Genomic DNA, 21,231 nt, shown 5'->3' with positions numbered 1-21,231 from the left:
TGTTTTTTCCGCATATATTTAATATTATTAAAGAAGAAAAAAGTATAGATTATTATGAATACACACGTTAATAGAAGTTTATAAAAATTAAAGGATTATTTCTGTTAGGATAAATGACGGTTATATTTAGTGTATTTATGTTTAGGATTTATATTAAGTTTTAGAAATCAAATATAAATCATATTATTGAATAAATAATGAAAATATTTTATAAATGATTTTTATAGAAAAAAATCAAATTAATTGATTAATTTATTTTATATAAATATATAAGTGTTGAAAAGTTATATCAGAAATAAAAAAAAATAATAAAACTATTGTTATTATTGTATATGTTCAAATGTATATTTTTTAATGTATTAAATATCATCAAAAAAGAAATATATATATATATATTTCTTATATTTTCATGAATTTAATATTAATAATACAAATTATTATGAGGAGTAGAAAGTAAAGATGTTATTTCTTTCTTTTAAGATATTTATATTTGTTCTAGTATTAAATATAATATTAGGTTCCAATAAGGTAAGATAAGAAGAAAATGAAAAAAAAAAAATAAACAAAAACAAGAAAGAAAAATTATTATCGATAACGGATAATTATATAAGAAATGTTATGTGGTGTGTGTTATATATATCTATATTTTTATAATTTTTTAAATAATATATTTTAATTAAAATGTCAAATAAGTTTGTTAAATATATTTATATATTTCTTTATAGAGTGTGTGTTTATAATATACTTTAAAATATTACAACTAAATAGCTTCTTTATTTTTAATACATTATATTTTAGTATATAATAATTTTTTACTGCTAATTATAATAATTTTATATTTACACACTTTATAGAATAATAATGTTATAAATATATTTGAAAAAATTAAAAACAAGAAACAATTTCATATAAGGATTAATAAATCATTAGCTGAATATATTAAAAATGAAAGCAGAAATTATGAGTCAATAGAATTTGATTTATTATATGAAGAATTGGTAGAACAAAAATTAAAAAACTATCAAAGATTAATGGATCTTAGGAAGAAGGAAAAGAATTATGAAAAAAGAAAACGAAGAGATAAAAAGTTTCAAGATAAAGTTGTGAGGAATAAATTAAAAGCGTATTATGTATTAATTGGTGATTATAATAAATACTATGAAATCAGTGATTCCTTTAATTTATTTGAAAGAAAAAACAAAATAAAAGATAAATTATATGAAATGAACGATTTATTTAATTTGAGTGAAAGAAAGCATAAAATAAAAAACAAATTATACAAAAATATATTTAAAGGAACAAGTTTCTGGAAAAATCTTGGGCTTTTTTTAGAATTCTTAGGTATATGTGCAGCGGAAAGTATGATTTTTGTTATTTTTAATTCTTTAGTTTTAATTTTAAAAATTACGAGTGATACAATGTTTTCCTGCTTAACATCTGTGATAGTACCTCTTGGTATTTATGGCGTCTCAATTTTGTTAATAATTATTACAGTTATAGTAGTTGTATTACTTGTTGTTTGGTTGTGGCCCAAGGAAGAAAAAAATCTTATAAATAAAATGACAGAGCCTATTTAAATAAATAAATCATGTTTTTTGTATGAGACAATTATATATATATATTTTTTATCAGTATTCTTAATAATTGAATTATCTTATATGTTAACATAAAAAAAATTTAATTTACAACCATAATTTGTTATTATATATTCTGTTAATTTTTATAAATATGTAATAACACATATATTCTTGAATAATTTTATGATGTGTAATTTATGTTATAAATGAATAAATACAAATTTGTAGTATTTTACTAAAAGATATTCCTTTTTTTTGTAGCTTATTTTTTTTTTAAATTATTTGATTTATCTAAAAAACTAAACAACTATATTTGTATTTATTTTCATAAGCATCAATTGTTTTTGTTTTAAATAAATATATAATGACCTCATGAATTATAATATATTTCAATACTATAAGTATAAAGTAAAAAATGATCAAATTTATATATTTTATTATATATTTGGTATTTTATTTAATAAATATAATTGAAATAAAATAAAACTGTATATACGTTTAATGTACTATTTGTTTGGTTTATTAAAACATATAAACAAATAAAAGAAATATATAAAATACTATTAGTATATATATATATATATATAACATAGATATTGTATTTTATGCAAATATAATAACATTAATATAATATTAAATTAACATATTTTGTAATATATATATATATATATATATATATATATATATATTAAAATTAAAATAATGGTTTTTATAATTGTATAAATATTATATTTTAAAGTACTATTATTGAGTCATTATTTATGTGTAGGTAACATATTATTATAATATATATATATATATATATATATATATTTATATTATTATTATTATTATTAGTATTTTTTTTATATTATGATTTTTGAATAACTTTGATTATTTCATTTCTTAATATTCGTACTTATATATATGAATTGGCACACATTTTAATGTAATAAAAGACCATTATTAAACATGGAAGTATTATAGACATAGGATAGGAGACTACAGCTGTTCTATTGAGATAAATTACATATTTTACAATATATGTTAGTGTCATTGGAAGGATTATGTGAAATAATGTATATATATTAGGAAAGAAAAAGCATATGTTTAAGAAATTTTTTAATTTTGAAAAACTAAAAGAAAATATATTTAAAATGTGAGAATAAAAGAACATTTCTAAAAAAAATTTATAATCCTTTTGTCTTTGATAATGTAAACATTGTAAATTTTCTTTATATAAATTATTATTTATTTTTTTCTTACATTTAACATTTAAAATAATTTAAAATTTGTTTTTACAGTTTTCATATTTATAATTTATATTTATATTATTATGAATTCTGCGAATTTTAAATGAATATAAATAATAATTTGGATATAACTGTGAATTATTTTGTTGTAGTTCGTAGTCTATTAAATTATTTATGAGAATGAGTGTTTTTCTTTCGTTATCGTCTAATAGTTTCATTTTAAATAATTAAGTTTATTTAATATAGTATTTCTTTGATTTATTAAATTATAATATGTCCTTATTCTTATATGGATGAAATTTATTTTTTATATATTATTTAATATTTTTAGTATTCATCATTTCAGTTAAGTTATAAAAAAAATAAAAGAAATATATTTCTTTTATTGATTTAATTTTTTTTTTCTTTATAATATTTTTGTCCTACCAAAATTAAAATAAGCAAACAATGAGAAATATAATTGTAAATATATTTATTTTCATTTGAAATTATATCATTATGTTTTATATTATAATTTTTCTTTAAAGATATAGCATTTAATGTGTATATATTAAATTAATAATATGTCATTATTTATGGAATATATGAATAATATAAATATATTATTAATATTAATAAAAACACATTATAAATAATATTGATGAGTACTTTATATATTTTGTATAATAGAATAAAATCATCAATTAATCATACATTTGTATTAAATATATATATATATATATATATATATATTATAAAATGATTTTCTTTCTTTCTTTTTCTTTTTTTTTTTTTTTTTTCTAAGGGTTTAATAGAGCTGAAAATTTTTTGTTTTCCTTTTTATATAAAATAGTATTATTGTTAATTAAAAATTATATTTATATATATAGTGTATGAATATACATTTTGAAATAGTTTATTATTTAATATTATATCATTTTTGTATTTTTTAATTATTTTTCTTTTTCTTATTACTATTGTAATTCTTTTTTATACTAATTTATTGTACATATTTATAAAATTATATAATATATAGAAAATAAATTAAAATTACATTAACCATATTACATGTTTTTAATTCTAATGTTTAAATATTTATTTTATTCTATTTTTTAATTTTTTTTGTATATAACAATTATAATATATATAGTTATATATAAAATAAATAATATATATTTCTAAAATAAGGGAATAGAAAAATGCATGTATATCCTCTAGCGTTTCATATAGAATGAATGATAAATTATATTTATATACATATATACAATTATATGTATATATAAATGAAGTATACGTGTTTTTCGTATTTTATGAAATATTATTATTTTTAAGAGCATGCATTTTGTCTTTATTTTTATTGATATACTATAATAAATTCTTTAATAATATTTAATTAAAAAAAAAAAAAAATAATAAATAAATAATATAACTATATTATTATATATTATTTAAATTAATATTATTTTTTATTTTTATTATTTATTTATTTTTTTTTTAATATTACTTTTCGATTTATATTTTTAAAAAATATGAGATTCTTCAAATATATATATTTTGTATTTTTCATTATATAATTATATATACATGATATTAATAATTTAATATTTTTTTTTTATTAAATTGTTATTCTTTTGAAAAGTTTTTTTTCCTTATTTTATTTTTATTTTTTTTTTTTTTTATTGTAAAATATAGTTTTAATAATATTTATAAGGTATTTGTTTATTATATTTTTAGTATAGAATATTATAAAGTAAAATAATTTGGATATATTTCTATACTGATTTTCTTATAAAAATTTAGATATTTATAAATATATAATAAAATAATAATTATATTATATATATAACCAAATATATATTAGCTGTTCTGTTTTTTTCAAAATGAATATATTTCAAAATTATAAAATTTATATATTATCAGTCATTTTGGGATTTGTAAATTACCCTATAAAGGTATTTTAATAATCTAATATATTATAATATATATATATATATATATGTATATTTAAATATTATATTTAATATATCTTTTTTTTTTTTTTTTTTTTTTTTTTTTACACAGTTTAATTGTGATGGATTAAATGATTATCCTTCCCCTATTCAATTTAATAATCATATATTTAGAAGGATTATGTCTTCCAATGAATCTGTTGATGTTGCTGTTGAGACTCCAACAGAAAAAACATTTAATAATACGAAGGAACTTATTGACGAGAATCTTTTAGAATTATATTATTCTAATACTCATAGAGAAGAATCAGTAGAAGAATTTTTAAGTAAATTAGGTGATTTTTACAGTCCTGATTTTGGTAATTCTACAATAGAACGTGCTAATAGTATATTAAGGTTATGTAATAATAATAAGGAGGTTATGGTATTAGAAGAGAATGATATATTAAGTCAATTTCTTAATGCAGATGTATCGAATGTATTCAGTGAAAATAAATCATTATTTAAAGATTTATTAAATAAAGATATATGTGCTACATATGAAATAAATTTTGATAAAAATAGTGACTGCACATTATTAACAAACAAAAATGATTTACAAATAAATAAAGACATTTCATTATTGGGAAATGAAACTGACGAAACCAATAAATTATTAGATCTATGGAAAAGAGTCGTAAAAAATGAAGAAAACAAATTTACCCTTTTAAAAAGAAATTTATATAATCAATTTTTGAGACTAAGAAATAGAAGTAGATTGCCACATGACAAATTGAATAACATATTAAATGAATGTAATATGATAGTTAAAAAATATAATAATAATCATTATAAGACTATTAATGAAATTTTTCAAAGATGGTTAACTGGTACTCCTCATAATATATTTGAATTTAAAATATTTATAATGGCTTATAGATTAACATGGAGAAGGTTAATAAAACAGTTACATACAGAATATACAGAATTATTAAAAACATCATTCAAATAAAATATGAAAACGAATATAAATTATATCTTCTATAATGCAAATATATGATATATATATATATGGAATTGTTTTATACCTTATAAAAAATTAACTATAATATATGCTAATAAATATTTTATTTTCTTTTTATTTATTTTTTTATAATTTTATTATTTTGCTTGGAAGAACACCAATATATATATATATATATGTTTGTTATTTATATAATTTGAGTTATAATAATAAAACTGTACTTTTGTATTAATAACAAATAAATAAAAATTAATATAAAAATAAATGTAGTATTATATATATTAAGCATAATATTGAAACAAAATATATTAATATATATAAGTATTATAATTTATTATAAAGATAATAATACAATAATATTAACGAAGAATATAAACAATGAAAATTATATATATTCATGTTAATTTATAATATAAAATTAACATAAGAAAAACATTTCAATATAATTATATATATATAATATTGTAATTGAAAAATTAAAATATGATAAGTTATATATACAAAAAAAAAAAAAAGAAAAAAAAACAATTATTATTTTCATTCGCATATAAAAAAATAAGTGTTATATTAAAACAGATGAGCGTATATTGTATTATAAAATACACTAATATTAATTGAATATCACACACAAAAAAGACACACATATTTGTATATATATATATTTCATTTTCCTAGAGTATGACATTTATATAAAATGTATATATTATATTAAAAATATATATATTTTTAAAATATCATTTATCTAGGAATAACATAATAAACATTAGTTGAGGCATATACACATTATTAATATTACATATAAATAATAATTTATCATTTATAAAAAATATGTAATGTTAGAATAGTTATTATAAATGCACAACAAGTAATATGTTATTCAGTTTTGAATATATATATATATATATATATATATATATATATATACGTATGCTAATTTTTCAACAAAGAATTCTTATTGCAAAAAAAAAAATAAAATTAACGAAAAAAAGGGAAAATTAAGAAATGTGTAAATTATAAAACAATCTAATTAGTATATGATATATTTATATAATTATAAAACACCAATTTAATTTATATAAAATGAGAAAAGAAAATATATATATTTATATATGTATTTATTGTATTTATATAAATTCATTCAATAACAATAAAAACAATATACAAAAATATATGTTAATATGTCAAAACAAAACAATTTTCATTATACAACGATTTATTATATTATGACTTTAAATGTTTTACTAAAAGAAGAAAAAAAAATAAAATTAATAAACAAAATGTATAATAATATATATATATATATATATACCTATAATATATTACGTTCTATTTAATACATTTTAAAAAAAATATATTAAATATATATATAAAAACTTTAGTTATGTTTATATGTAATATATATTATGTTTTATGTTATAGTATTTATAAAATATGTGAAATATGTAAATAATATATATGTACTCTATTTATATAAACATGTGCAATTAATATTACGTATTTAATGATATATATCTATCTATATATATATTTAGATTGTAAAATATGAAACGTTTTCAATTCAATATGATTATTCTTTTAAGACGGTTAATATATAAGATAAAATAGTTAAAATAACGTTTTTCAAATTATTATTATTTATGTTTTAAGATATACAATTCATATATTTAGATTTTGGAAATTATTAAAAGAAAAAAAAAAAAAAAAAAAAAAAGCGATTCAAAAAATATATTTAAAATAATAATATAATGAAACAAAATAAAAATATATACTTTAATCATTCGTATTAATTATTAATTACAATTATTATTTTAAATTATTTCTAAATGAAAAAAATTATTTTTCGTAAAAATGTATTGTCTTATTTTATATAATACAATATTAAATTTTTAATTTGTTTGTTTGTTTGTTTGTTTGTTTATAATTGCACCGATATGAAAACGGAACGAGATGTTATATAATTTTTTATATTTGAATATTCTCGCCTACGTTTCTGTTATATTTTATTTTATGATATTTATTTTTTCATTTATTCCATGTTATATATTTTATGTTATTTTATATTACTCATTTTTATTAATTAAATTATTTATTAATTTGTATTAATTAGATTGCGTATTCATTTATATTAATTAAATTATTTATATATTATATGATTTTCATATTATGTTATTTATTTGAATTAATTAAAAAATTAGGAATTATGCATAATTATGCATTCTAATAAACGTAAAAGAAAATAAATATGGGAAAATTGACTTATATTTTTCATATTTATTATATATGTCCGTCCTTATATTTAGAATTCGTTTCTTTCGAAATAGGTGAAATTATAAAAATGGTCATAATTGGTTTTATTTAAATATGTGAAAATTAAAAAATTTGTCTGGCAGTAAAAAAATATTATTCCATTATATATATGTATCATAATTCATATAAAGACATATATATATAATATTTTTGTGTACTCCTTTTTGAATACGCTTTTTATTTTTTTTTATTTGTATTCTAGGTTATTTAATTCTGTACGTTTTTTTCAAACATAAATTCACAGATATTTGAGTACGCATTAATATGTAACTTTGAATTAAAAATTATATACATGTAAAAATTAATAGTAAAAAATGGTTTCATTTTCTAAAATATTTTTTTTCTCCCTAATATTCATTTTATATTTAAATGAAAAGGCAATATGTTCCATAAATGAAAACGAAAATGACAATGAAACTGTAACTAGTAGTCACAATGTACAATATAATGATAATATTGATCAGTTAAAATCGATGATTGGAAATGATGAACTACATAAAAATTTAACAATATTAGAAAAATTAATTTTAGAATCGTTAGAAAAGGATAAATTAAAATATCCTCTACTTAAACAAGGAACTGAAGAATTAATCGATATATCGAAATTTCAAAAAAAAAATGTAAGCGATACGAACGATGAATCTTATATCGTACCTACGATCCAATCGACTTTTGAGGATATTGTAAAATATGAACATCTTATGAAAAAACAATTAATAGAAATTTACAATTCTGATATTTCAGATATAATTAAAAAAAAAATATTTATTGTAAGAACATTAAAAACAATAAAATTAATGCTTATACCATTAGATTCGTACAAACAAAATAATGATTTGAAAACTGCGCTCGAAGAATTAAATAATGTATTTATATCAAAAAATGTTGAAGAGAAAACAACTAGTCCTGTAGGGGATCACGCAACATTTTTTAATAATTTGTTAACACATGTAAGAACAATTAAAGAAAACCAAAATATAGAAAATAAAGGTGAAACACTTCTACTAGAGGACAATAAAGTAGATGTAATGGATTCGAATGATTTCTTTTTTACGACCAATTCCAATATAAAATTTATGGAAGCATTAGATGATATAACAAATCAATATGGATTAGGGTTAATTAACCATTTGGGTCCTCATCTAATAGGTATATATATATACATAAATATAAATAAATATATATATATATATATATATATATATCCACATATATTTACATTTATATACATATATATGTATATATATTTTTTTTTTACAGCTCTGGGACATTTTATTGTTTTGAAACTAGCACTTAAAAATTATAACAATTATTTCCAAGCAAAAAGTATAAAATTTTTTAGTTGGCAAAAAATATTAGAGTTCTCCATGTCTGACAGATTTAAGGTTCTTGACATGATGTGCGATAATGAATCTGTTTACTATTCCGAAAAAAAAAGAAGAAAAACGTACTTGAAAATTGATCGATCGCACACATCTATGGAATGTAATATATTGGAATATCTAATACATTATTTTAATAAATATCAATTAGAAATAATTAAAACTACTCAAGATACTGATTTTGATTTACATGGGATGATGGAACATAAATATATAAAAGATTATTTCTTTTCATTTATGTGTAATGATCCGAAAGAATGTATTATATATCATACGAACCAATTTAAAAAAGAAGCAAACGAAGAAAATACTTTTCCTGAACAAGAAGAACCTAATCGCGAAATAAGTGCATATAATATATATTTAAATTATTATTATTTCATGAAACGTTACAGTTCCTATGGAACAAAAAAAACCTTATATGTCCATTTATTAAACTTAACAGGGCTTCTAAGTAATAAAAAATAAATATATATATACATGTATATGTATATATGTGTGTGTATATATTTATATGTATATATGTTTTTTTTTTTTTTTTTTAGATTATGATACGAGAGCCTACGTCACATCACTTTATTTACCAGGATATTACAACAGTAAGTATATATATATATATATATATGTATATATGTGTATACGTGTATATAATATATATGTCATCATATATTTTATTATTTTTTTTTAGCTGTCGAAATGTCGTTCACCGAAGAAAAAGAGTTTTCCAAACTTTTTGAAAACTTATTAAAATGTAAATAAAAAATATATATATATACATATAAATATAAATATAAATATATATACATATGCATATATATACATATATATATTGATAGGTATTGAGAAATGTCATTTACACCAACCAAACACATTATCAAAAGATAGTAATTTCCTTAACGATGTATCCAAATGCGATGTATGTAAAGGAGCCTTCTTATATTCTAACAGTAATTAAAAAAAAAATAAACAAGTGGACATATATACATAAATACATACATATTTATATATATATTTTGTTTAGTGAAATTTGATGAAGTTCTTTCGATGCTACAGAAATTTTACGTATATTTAACTAAAGGGCTCAAAATACAAAAAGTATCATCACTAATGAGAACGTTAGATATTTATCAGGATTACAGTAATTTCTTATCACATGATATTAATTGGTACACATTTCTATTTTTATTTCGACTAACCAGTTTTAAGGGTAATAAACATATATACATATAATTATATATATATACATACATATATGTGCATATATATATATTAATTTATAGATATTGCGTACAAAAATGTCGCTGAAGCAATGTATTTAAATATAAAAGATGAAGATTCGTTCAACCGAACGGTCGTGACGAATTATTGGTTCCCTTCTCCTATAAAAAAATATTATACTTTATATGTGAGGAAACGTATTCCAAACAATTTAGTCGATGGTAAAAAAAAAAAAATAAACATCTATTTGTAATCACTATATATATACCCACTTATATATACATATATATATATTTTTTCTTAGAACTGGAGAAATTAATGAAAGTTGGAACATTAGAAAAAATGAAAAAAGCTCTTACATTTTTGGTCCATGTCAACTCGTTTTTACAACTAGATTTTTTCCATCAACTGAATGAACCGCCTCTAGGATTACCACGATCCTACCCTTTATCGTTAATTCTCGAACATAAATTTAAAGATTGGATGATTAGTTCGCCCGCAGGGTTTTATTTTTCAAATTATCACAATCCATATATAAGAAAAGATTTGCACGATAAAGTTTTATCACAAAAATTTGAACCTCCAAAAATGAACCAGTGGAACAAAGTTTTGAAATCGTTGATCGAGTGCGCATATGATATGTATTTTGAACAGAGACATGTGAAAAATTTATATAAATATCATAATATTTATAATATCAATAACAAATTAATGTTAATGCGCGACTCCATGGATTTGTACAAAACACATTTTGACGACGTGTTATTTTTTGCAGATATATTTAATATGAGAAAATATATGACTGCCACCCCAACATATAAAAAAGTAAAAGACCGAGTCTATCATACATTACACAGCATTATGGGAAATTCTGTCAATTTTTATAAATATGGTATCATATATGGATTTAAAGTAAATAAAGAAATATTGAAAGAAGTGGTGGACGAATTGTTTTCCATATATAATTTTAACACAGATATATTTTCCGATACATCTTTCCTACAAACGGTTTATTTACTATTTAGACGAATAGAAGAAACGTACAGGACACAAAGAAGAAACGACAAAATGGTAAAAAAAAATATATATGTATGTATATATATGTATATATATATATATATATATATATGTTTGTATATTTATATGTAAATATTTATATATATTTATATATAAATGATTATAAATACACATAAAAAATAGATATACCCATCCAGAAATACACACATACACACACATATATACACATATATATTTTTTTATAGAGTGTGAATAATGTTTTTTTCATGAATGTTGCAAATAATTATTCGAAATTAAACAAAGAAGAACGCGAACTGGAAATCCATAATTCTATGGCATCCCGATATTATGCAAAAACGATGTTTGCAGCATTTCAAATGTTGTTTTCCACAATGTTAAGCAACCATGCGGATCATCTGGACAAAGCCTATGGATTAAGTGAAAATATCCAGGTAGCAACAAGTACGTCCGCATTTCTTACATTTGCTTATGTCTATAACGGAAGTATTATGGACAGTATGACCAACAGTTTGTTGCCACCATATGCGAAAAAACCTATCACACAATTAAAATATGGGAAAACGTTCGTTTTCTCCAACTATTTCATGCTTGCATCCAAAATGTACGAGATGTTAAATTATAAAAATTTAAGTCTGTTATGTGAATATCAGGCCGTAGCAAGTGCTAATTTCTACTCGTCTAAAAAAGTGGGTCAGTTTATTGGAAGAAAATTTTTACCTATTACCTCATATTTTCTTTATTTGAGATTGAAAGGTAATATAACTGGTGACTCTAAAGATTACTATAAATTGTTCGGTAATTGGGAGAATACACATCCCCCATATTTCTTTTTTTATTTTTTCACGAATTTATACCTGGATGCGGGCAAATCGTTTCCTGGAGGGTTTGGTCCTGCAATAAAAGAACAAACACAACATTTTAGTGAAAAAACGTACGAACGCAAACCGTCAGTTCATAGTTTTAATAGAAATTTTTTCATGGAATTGACGAACGGGTTCATGTACGCATTTTTGTTTTTTCAAGTTTCACAATTATATGCATATTTTGAAAATATTAATTTTTATATTACGAGCAATTTCCGTTTCTTGGATAGATATTATGGAGTATTCAATAAATATTTTATAAATTATGCCAGAACCAAACTTAAAGAATTTACTAGTGATCTTTTAATAAAATATCAACGTGAAGCGTACTTAAGTATGAAGAAATATGGGTATTTAGGTGAAGTTATTGCTTCAAGATTGTCGCCCAAAGATAAAATCATGAATTATTTGCACGACACTAACGAGGAGACCATGAATAATTTACGACGATACGATATGGAACATGGGTTCAAGAACAAAATGGCTACCTATGTAGACGATTTTGCTTTTTTTGATGATTGTGGCAGAAAGGAACAATTTTTGAACGAAAGATGTGATTATTGTCCTGTGGTAGAAGAGGTGGAAGAAACACAATTATTTACTTCTGCTGATGAAACAACGAAAGTAACAAAGTCACCCACTAGTACCTATATTGATGTTGAAAAAATAGAAGAAACAGGTTCGACAGATAGTGACGATGATGAAAAAGATTTCGATGAACCCGACGACGAATTAATGGTCGCACGATTTCACTAAGAATATATATACATATGTGATTTGTATATATAGTAATCTTAGGATTTTATATTATGATTTAGGATTTGTGTTTTTATTTAATATATATATATATATATATGATTTGTTTTGATTTGGTTTCCTTCATTTGTTTTAAAATTTGTTTTTTGTAAAATTATTTGTTAATAAAAATATTTGTTTTTATATATTTTTTCTTAAATGTTTTTTTCTCTTAACACTTTTTTTATTTGGATAATTTTTTCTTCTTTATATTTGTTTTTATTTTAATTATACAGAAGTTATATTTTTATTTATATTTTCATTGATATGTATGTTTTTATTGCAATATCATTAAACAGAAGAAATAAACTGTGTGAAATTGAATGAAAAATTAAATTAGCCATAGGTGTTACTTATTAATATTTAATTTTCCATATATAAAGGTATTTGTATAATAAATAAAAATATATTTTGACCCTATGAAGTATAATACAAAATTATTATCAAATATAACACTCATATATATAATGAAAAATTATAAATTTAATAATATCCATATAGCTATTTGTAATATTGAAAGATCTGTTATTTATTGCCCATATTATTACATAATGTATATTTCTAAAGTATGAAAAAATGTTTAATTTAACATAATTTTCCCTATTTTATTTATGTTTTTCTTTTACTATTTTTATTTTATTTTATTTTTTTGTTATATTATTATATAAAATTAATAGTTAAAATTTTAAAAATAAAAGGATATACTTTTAGAAATGTAATATTATATTTTATTATACATGAAAAATAAGAATTTAAAAAATTTCTTATATTAAATATTTTTACTACAAATATTTCATTTCTCCATTTTAAAATAATAATTTATATATATATAATATGTGTTTTGTAATATTTTTTAGTAAAGATAAATAAATTGTTAATTTGGAAATGTATATGTATATTTATATATAGATATATCTTTCATATTTATAATTAATTAAAAGAAATCAAAAAATATAAGATATAAAGATCTCTAAAATTATATTTTTATAGAAAATCGAAATGACTAAAATAAATTTATATATAAAATGAATAAAATATTGTTAAGTGACTTAGAGATGTGTTAAAAACCAATGGAACCAATGTGAATTATTTTTTTTTTTTTCCTTGTTATTGAAAATGTTATGAAATGGAATGAAACATTAATGTACATAAAAAAAAAAAAAAAAAAAAAAAAAAAAAACACAGTCATCATTAGAAATAATATTTATTTATAAAATGATTGAACAAAATAAGTTATTCCAAAAAAAAAGTAGAATGATGTGTACTAATAAATATTTTTATAATCTTATATATATGTCGTCTTTTTTTTTCCCACAATATATTTTAACAATAAACACTTATATTATAATTATTATTTTATAATATCATATTATATATATTTGTTATACATCGTAATATAATCCCTTTGAATTTCTTATTTATTTATTTATTTATTTATTTTATTTTATTTTATATTTTTTTTTTTTTTTTTTTTTTTTGATTACTCGCATATTTATTTTTATATTTTATTTTTTATTTATTTACATATTAAATAATAATACATATAAAAAAATAAGAAAAAATTATGGTTTAACTAAAACATATTATATATAAAATTTTTTCAATAAAAAAAATACTAAAAAAAAAAAATACCGTTGTAATATATATAACGTATTATATTATTTAATAAAGTATAACAAGAACAGAATGATATTTTAAATTATTTCATTAAAATAGTTACACAGGGAATATATTATTTAATATGTTTGCATTTAAATATATAATTAATTTTGTAAATTATAATCATAAAATAAATTATATGTTTATGTTAAAAATATATAGAATTTAACGTATTATAAATGTATTTCAATACTGAATTTGTGTAATATTCTTCTTTATTTTATTTTTTTATTTTTTTTTTTTGAAATAATAAAAAAAAAAAAAATTACAATATATTTTTATGAAAAAAATATCAATTGATCCATGTTGAAAAAAATAAAATAAAATAAAAAAAAATAAAAAAAATTAAAAAAAAAAATACATGTATATAATATCTTTATATAAATATAATATTTTATGAATATTTTATGTGGTTTGATTTAAATTTCACCATTATATGAATATTATATCAATTATATATATATATATATATATATATATATTATATTTATTTATATTTAATATTTTTTTTTAACATTGAATATTTAAAAACAATGTATTCCGTATGTCCTATTTTATAATAACTCATAAGAAAAAAAGGAGATACAAAAAAAAAAAAATACAAAAATATATATCATAAGAAATATTTAAATGCATTTATTAATTTTTAGATGCAAAATAATGAATATTTGAATGAAATAATTAATTATTATTATAATTTATGGTCGTATATGTAATATATGTATTAATTTTATCTTGTTCTAATATAAATAAATATGCTTTTATATCCATATATTCATTGAACGAAATGATAATTTGTATCATTCAAAAAAAGATATATAGTATATCTATCTTTTATGAAGACGCTGATATGCAATTAATTAGGTAAAAAAATAAATATAAAATATAAAATAATAAAAGAAAAAAAAAAAAAAATAAATATATTTTTTTTTTTTTTTAATATACATTTTTAAAAAAAAATTAAAATTAAAAAAAACTATATGTATAAATATATATAACATTTGTATTTCAAATTTTTTTTAGAAACATCTAACTTAAAAATAATATATATATAATTATTTTGTCTACCTAAAAATGCGTCTTTCTAATACAGCTAATTTTAAATCTTCCGGAGTTTCGAATTGTAAAAATTTCAATTCGAAAAATTGCTCAAAATATGCCTTAAGGGATGTTGAAAGAAAAAATGAAAAGAAAAGTTCCTTATGTACCTTCCGTTCCAAGAACCTTATATTAGTTATTGGAATAATATATGTAGCTATATTGGTATGCCCATATAAATAAAATATATAATTGTATTTTTTTTTTGTTTTTTGTTTATTATAGAATTTAAGTACTTTATAAGAAATACATAGATACATACATTAATATATATATAAATATATTTTTTTTTTATATATTATTTATTTTTAGAATGTTTACTTATGTGGAAACAAATACCAACAAGCTGTAGATAACAGTGCTAGAGAAAGCAGAGTTTTAGCTGCATGTGCTCATGCTAAAACCAAGAACCAAAAGACTTCATTAAGAAATACTAACCAAGCAAGCACAACTAGTGCCGATCCAGAAGGACAAGTATTAAAAGCATATGCTGCTGATCCAGAATATGTTAAAAACTTACAATTCTATGCTCAATTATTAAGTAACACCGATCCAAATGATGAAGTTGAAGGTAGTGTTGATCCAGAAGCACAAGTATTAAAAGCATATGCTGCTGATCCAGAATATGTTAAAAACTTACAATTCTATGCTCAATTATTAAGTAACACCGATCCAAATGATGACGTTGAAGGTAGCGTTGATCCAGAAGGACAAGTATTAAAAGCTTATGCAGCTGATCCCCAATATCGTAAACACTTACGATTCTTTTATAACGTATTAACTCACAACCCTGAAAATAATGCACACGGTAACGCTGATCCAGAAGCACAATTATTAAAAGCATATGCTGCTGATCCAGAATATCGTAAACACTTAAGTTGGCTTCATCATGTATTAAGTAACACTGACCCAAATGATGAAGTTGAAGGTAGTGTTGATCCAGAAGGACAAATATTAAAAGCTTATGCTGCTGATCCCCAATATCGTAAAAACTTAAGATTCTTTTATAATGTATTAACTCACAACCCTGAAAATAATGCACACGGTAACGCTGATCCAGAAGCACAATTATTAAAAGCATATGCTGCTGATCCAGAATATCGTAAACACTTACAATTCTATCACCACGTATTATCTCACAACGAATAAATTATGAAGTAGAAATTAGCTCCTCTCCAGAATATGCTAAAAGCTTAAATATCCTTTACGAAATATTAGCTAACACCAATTTTGAGTAAAACATTTAAATGGAAAATTGTTGCTAAGAAAAAAATATATTATAATAAGGAGTTAGAAATAACTAATGTTGTAATATTTTAAAGAAAAAAAGAAAAAATTAAAGTTTTAGTAAATATGTTAAAATGTTTACTGGAATTTAAATAATCTAAATTTAGAAATAGAGTTAGAGGATCTTCTGAGGATGAATTAAGAGATAAAAGGACTACATATAAGCAAAACAGAGTAAATATAGCATAACATATGAAATAATTATATAAATGATGAAAAAATGGGCAGATATTAAAGAATAAAAAGTTGCTCATGATTACGATAATTATTCTTATTATGATGGTTTAATATACCTTGTGGAAAAAGAATTAAAAGAATTGGGAAAAATATCAGAACAAATCTTTGAAGAGGTTCACGATATTTTACATGAATATTAAAAAATAACAATACGTAAAATAATCTGAACGTTTATAACATATTAAATTATATATATATAAGCAACCTAATATATTACATTTATTTGAAGTGAGAAAACATTATATGTTTTTTCCTTTTTTTTACATACGAGATGTAAGTGTTGTGTAATATATTTTTAATGAATATAATTGTATTTTTCATAATGGTTAGTATGGTTTCTATAAAGTTTTATGTACGTAATATATATATTTTTGTATGCATATAATATTTTAGACTTTTATTTGAAGAAAAAATAGAAATAAATATAATTAATTTATTTCATATTATTTAATTACTCCAAAATGTTCTTTTAAATAATTCGTTGGTTATTAGGATTATTATACGGAAACGTAAAAACATATTTGTATGTTTTTTTTTTTTTTTTATTATATATTATTCAATATTATGAATGTCATACAAAATGAAAAATATTATACATAATTATTAATGTGAAAATTATTAAAATAAATGTTTTCTATAATAATAGGTAAAAAAATAATTAAAACATTTATTATATGAAAATGTTATATAGTTGGATGGTAAATAAATGAATTATGTAAAAATTATTTTAAATATATGATTTTGTATATAACATAATGTACATATAAGGAAATAAGGATAAAAACAATTAGGTAATATATACCATATTTATGAAAAAGAATATTATAAATATTATAGAAAAAAAAAAAAAAAAAAAAAAAAAGAATGATAATTACAAAGGGAATAAAAAAAATATTCATCATTTTTTTTTTCTATTTTCCTTTGTTTTTATTTATTTCATTTATTTATTATATTATATATATATATATTAATTATTATATTCATAATATTTTCTTGTAAATCTGTTAATAAATTGAATTAAACATCCATAAATGTAATAAACTAATAATTATATATATATAATTTTATGTGGCCAGATTTATATAAAAATTTCCAATACAATTATTATTGTATTTGTTTCATGTCATACATAAATTTTATGTTTTTGTAAATATTTTATTCTATAAACAAAAGAAAGAATTATGTATATATTTTTTTCGTTATAATTGTCATTTTAACATTTAATAAATTAAAAAAATGCTATATAATTTATAAAAATGTATTGAAAATAAAAATTATAAAGAATTATTACATTTTAAAATAAACTCAAATGATATTTATCACATTATTAATCATTAGAAAAATGTACAATTTTTATGTAATAATATTTGTCATTAATATTATTTAGAAATATATGAAATAAAGAAAACATTATTAACTATTTGGATGAAAAAATAATTTTTATATATATATAATTGAATTATACGATACAAATTATAAATTGTTTTATGTATTAGGGAAAAAATAATTTTGTAAAATAAAAATGAAATAAAATAATAAATAACTATCACTATAAATAATGAATAAATAGGCACAAAACAAAATAATAAATAAATAAATATATATATATATATATATATATATATATATATAATATTTGTAAATTATTATATGTTACTATACATTTAAAAAAAAAAAAAAATAATGTTCAAATCAATTTATTTAATGAATTAAAAACCATTATATATATATATTTTTTTTTTTTTTTAAAATGAATTTTAATAAATATTTTTGTTTAAAACACACAAACAAATTTAATATATATATATATATATATATTATACGGATTAATTATTTTATTAAAATTAGGATTTATATATCTTCGGTCACATATATATCCAAAGAATATATAAACAATTTTTATCATCATAAATTTTCATCACTACTATTTTCGAACGAATCCATATCATCCAAATAGGTATATGTATTAGTACCACTCATATCCATTTTAGATGTAGCATTGATATCACTACTTATTTCTATAGAAAGGTTGGTATTCAACAAGTCGTGTGTATGGTCCGTAGTATTGTCGTTATCACGTTGGATATTCCACTGGTTTAACATATCCGGTTTGTTTTTCCACTGGTTAGATCTATGTCTATCTAACCATTTATCATATAAATCCAATTGGTTAAGTATCGGATCACCACTTATTGGTTTTGCAAAAATATTGGAATTTGTTTTTTTCGTATGTTTTGTCCCAAATAATTCGTTTTCTTTTCGTTTGAGCAACTCATCATATATATCATTACCACGATTTAACGAATCATTAATTAGATCTATACCAGTATATAGATTTGGTGACACATATGTCGGAGTATTTGTTGTGATATTTTTTGGTATATTCCAATCAATATTATAACTAAAAACATCGTTTTCATCACTATATAATTTTCGATCTTGTATTTGTGTAATAAAAGGTTGTTCTAGAGGCATACCACTATATGAAATATTAGTATCTGTAGTGTTTCCAGGTATATCATTTTGTAACATGTTCAAAATAAAATCATCTTTCAATTGCTTCCACTCCTCATCTATGGGTATATGACTTGGTATTGTACCACTATTTGTTATATCACTAGGTATATTACCACTTGGTGTATCACTTGGTTGTTTTGTTGGTTTTAGTACCACTTCAATTAGAGTTTTATATTTAGGACTACGTGGCACATATAAATCTATCTCTTCATACTCACTTTCGGACGAAGAAGTGGTGACATCAGAAGAAGATATATCACGTACATAATCGTCTGGTTCGTCTCCTTCCATATAAATATATGTTCTTCCTTTATAACGACTATAAGGTATGTACCTATTAGTGGATGTTTTTGTCGGCATTGCCTCATCATTTTGGGGTATATTAAGCACACGAAAAATATCCGTAGAGGTAGTCGGGGGTTTTTTCTGTAAAGAAATGGATATATATGTATATGAATATATATATGTAGGTGTGTGGGTATAGGTATATAGGTATTGGGATATATATATGTAGGTATGTGTGGGTATGTATGTATGTAAATAAATATAGGTAAATGTTTTTCTTTTTCTCATTTTTTATTTTAACTTAATTTTTTTCTTTCATAAAATTTCTCATTTTTTATTTTAAGTCAATTTTATTTTCAATTTTTTTTTTTTTTTAACTGAATATTTTATGTGTATTTTTTTTATTTAAACAAATTTTCATTTTTATTTTCAAATGTGTGAAATTATTTTTTTCTCTCTCTGAATTTTTTTTTTGAATATTTTAACTTTATTCTATATATATATAATTTCTTTCTCTTCACATATATATTAAAACACAAAAAAAACCCACATATACACATATAACCAAATATATACCACATATACCACCACATATACATATCCACATACACATATACCACACATATATATACCACCACATATATATATATCACCACACGTATATATATATAACCACCGCATATACCCCCAGCCCACGAAGATGTATATCCCCCGTGGGAGGGGGGCGCCCGCGCACAAATATTTATAAATATATATTTTGAATATATATATACATATACATATATGCACAATATAGGAACATATA

General features: G+C 19.8%; 4 protein-coding genes and 1 pseudogene across 4 annotated transcripts, besides 1 other annotated feature; 4 read left to right on the top strand and 1 right to left on the bottom strand.

The window, feature by feature from the left end:
- Window positions 1-459: 459 nt before the first annotated feature.
- On the top strand, window positions 460-1,577 carry PADL01_0900500 (Hypotetical protein; the record flags this gene model as incomplete). The annotated part of the gene is made up of 2 exons (XM_028681664.1): window positions 460-528; window positions 855-1,577. 2 exons carry the CDS (start codon window positions 460-462, stop codon window positions 1,575-1,577), a joined length of 792 nt encoding a protein of 263 aa, XP_028538020.1.
- Window positions 1,578-4,668: 3,091 nt separating this feature from the next.
- PADL01_0900400 (Plasmodium exported protein (PHISTb), unknown function) lies at window positions 4,669-5,728 on the top strand (the record flags this gene model as incomplete). Its single annotated transcript, XM_028681663.1, has 2 exons — window positions 4,669-4,740; window positions 4,850-5,728. The coding sequence occupies 2 exons, from the start codon at window positions 4,669-4,671 to the stop codon at window positions 5,726-5,728; spliced, it is 951 nt and encodes a 316-aa protein (XP_028538019.1).
- Window positions 5,729-8,361: 2,633 nt separating this feature from the next.
- PADL01_0900300 (cytoadherence linked asexual protein 3.1, putative) lies at window positions 8,362-13,304 on the top strand (the record flags this gene model as incomplete). The annotated part of the gene is made up of 10 exons (XM_028681662.1): window positions 8,362-9,196; window positions 9,308-9,883; window positions 9,975-10,028; window positions 10,118-10,180; window positions 10,266-10,376; window positions 10,451-10,636; window positions 10,710-10,868; window positions 10,952-11,718; window positions 11,910-12,679; window positions 12,779-13,304. The coding sequence occupies 10 exons, from the start codon at window positions 8,362-8,364 to the stop codon at window positions 13,302-13,304; spliced, it is 4,047 nt and encodes a 1,348-aa protein (XP_028538018.1).
- A 2,772-nt stretch (window positions 13,305-16,076) lies between these two features.
- Window positions 16,077-17,249, top strand: PADL01_0900200 (glycophorin binding protein, putative; the record flags this gene model as incomplete). The annotated part of the gene is made up of 2 exons (XM_028681661.1): window positions 16,077-16,265; window positions 16,413-17,249. The coding sequence occupies 2 exons, from the start codon at window positions 16,077-16,079 to the stop codon at window positions 17,247-17,249; spliced, it is 1,026 nt and encodes a 341-aa protein (XP_028538017.1).
- Window positions 17,250-19,529: 2,280 nt separating this feature from the next.
- On the bottom strand, window positions 19,530-20,567 carry PADL01_0900100 (annotated as a pseudogene).
- Window positions 19,530-20,567: a sequence feature (erythrocyte membrane protein 1, PfEMP1, putative).
- Window positions 20,568-21,231: the final 664 nt, after the last annotated feature.

Source organism: Plasmodium sp. gorilla clade G2 (assembly GCF_900097015.1).
Source record: "Plasmodium sp. gorilla clade G2 genome assembly, chromosome: 9".
Classification (NCBI taxonomy): Eukaryota; Apicomplexa; class Aconoidasida; order Haemosporida; family Plasmodiidae; genus Plasmodium; species Plasmodium adleri (nom. inval.).
The sequence above is the reverse complement of the archived record's forward strand: the minus strand, read 5'-3'. Positions and strand labels throughout refer to the sequence as shown.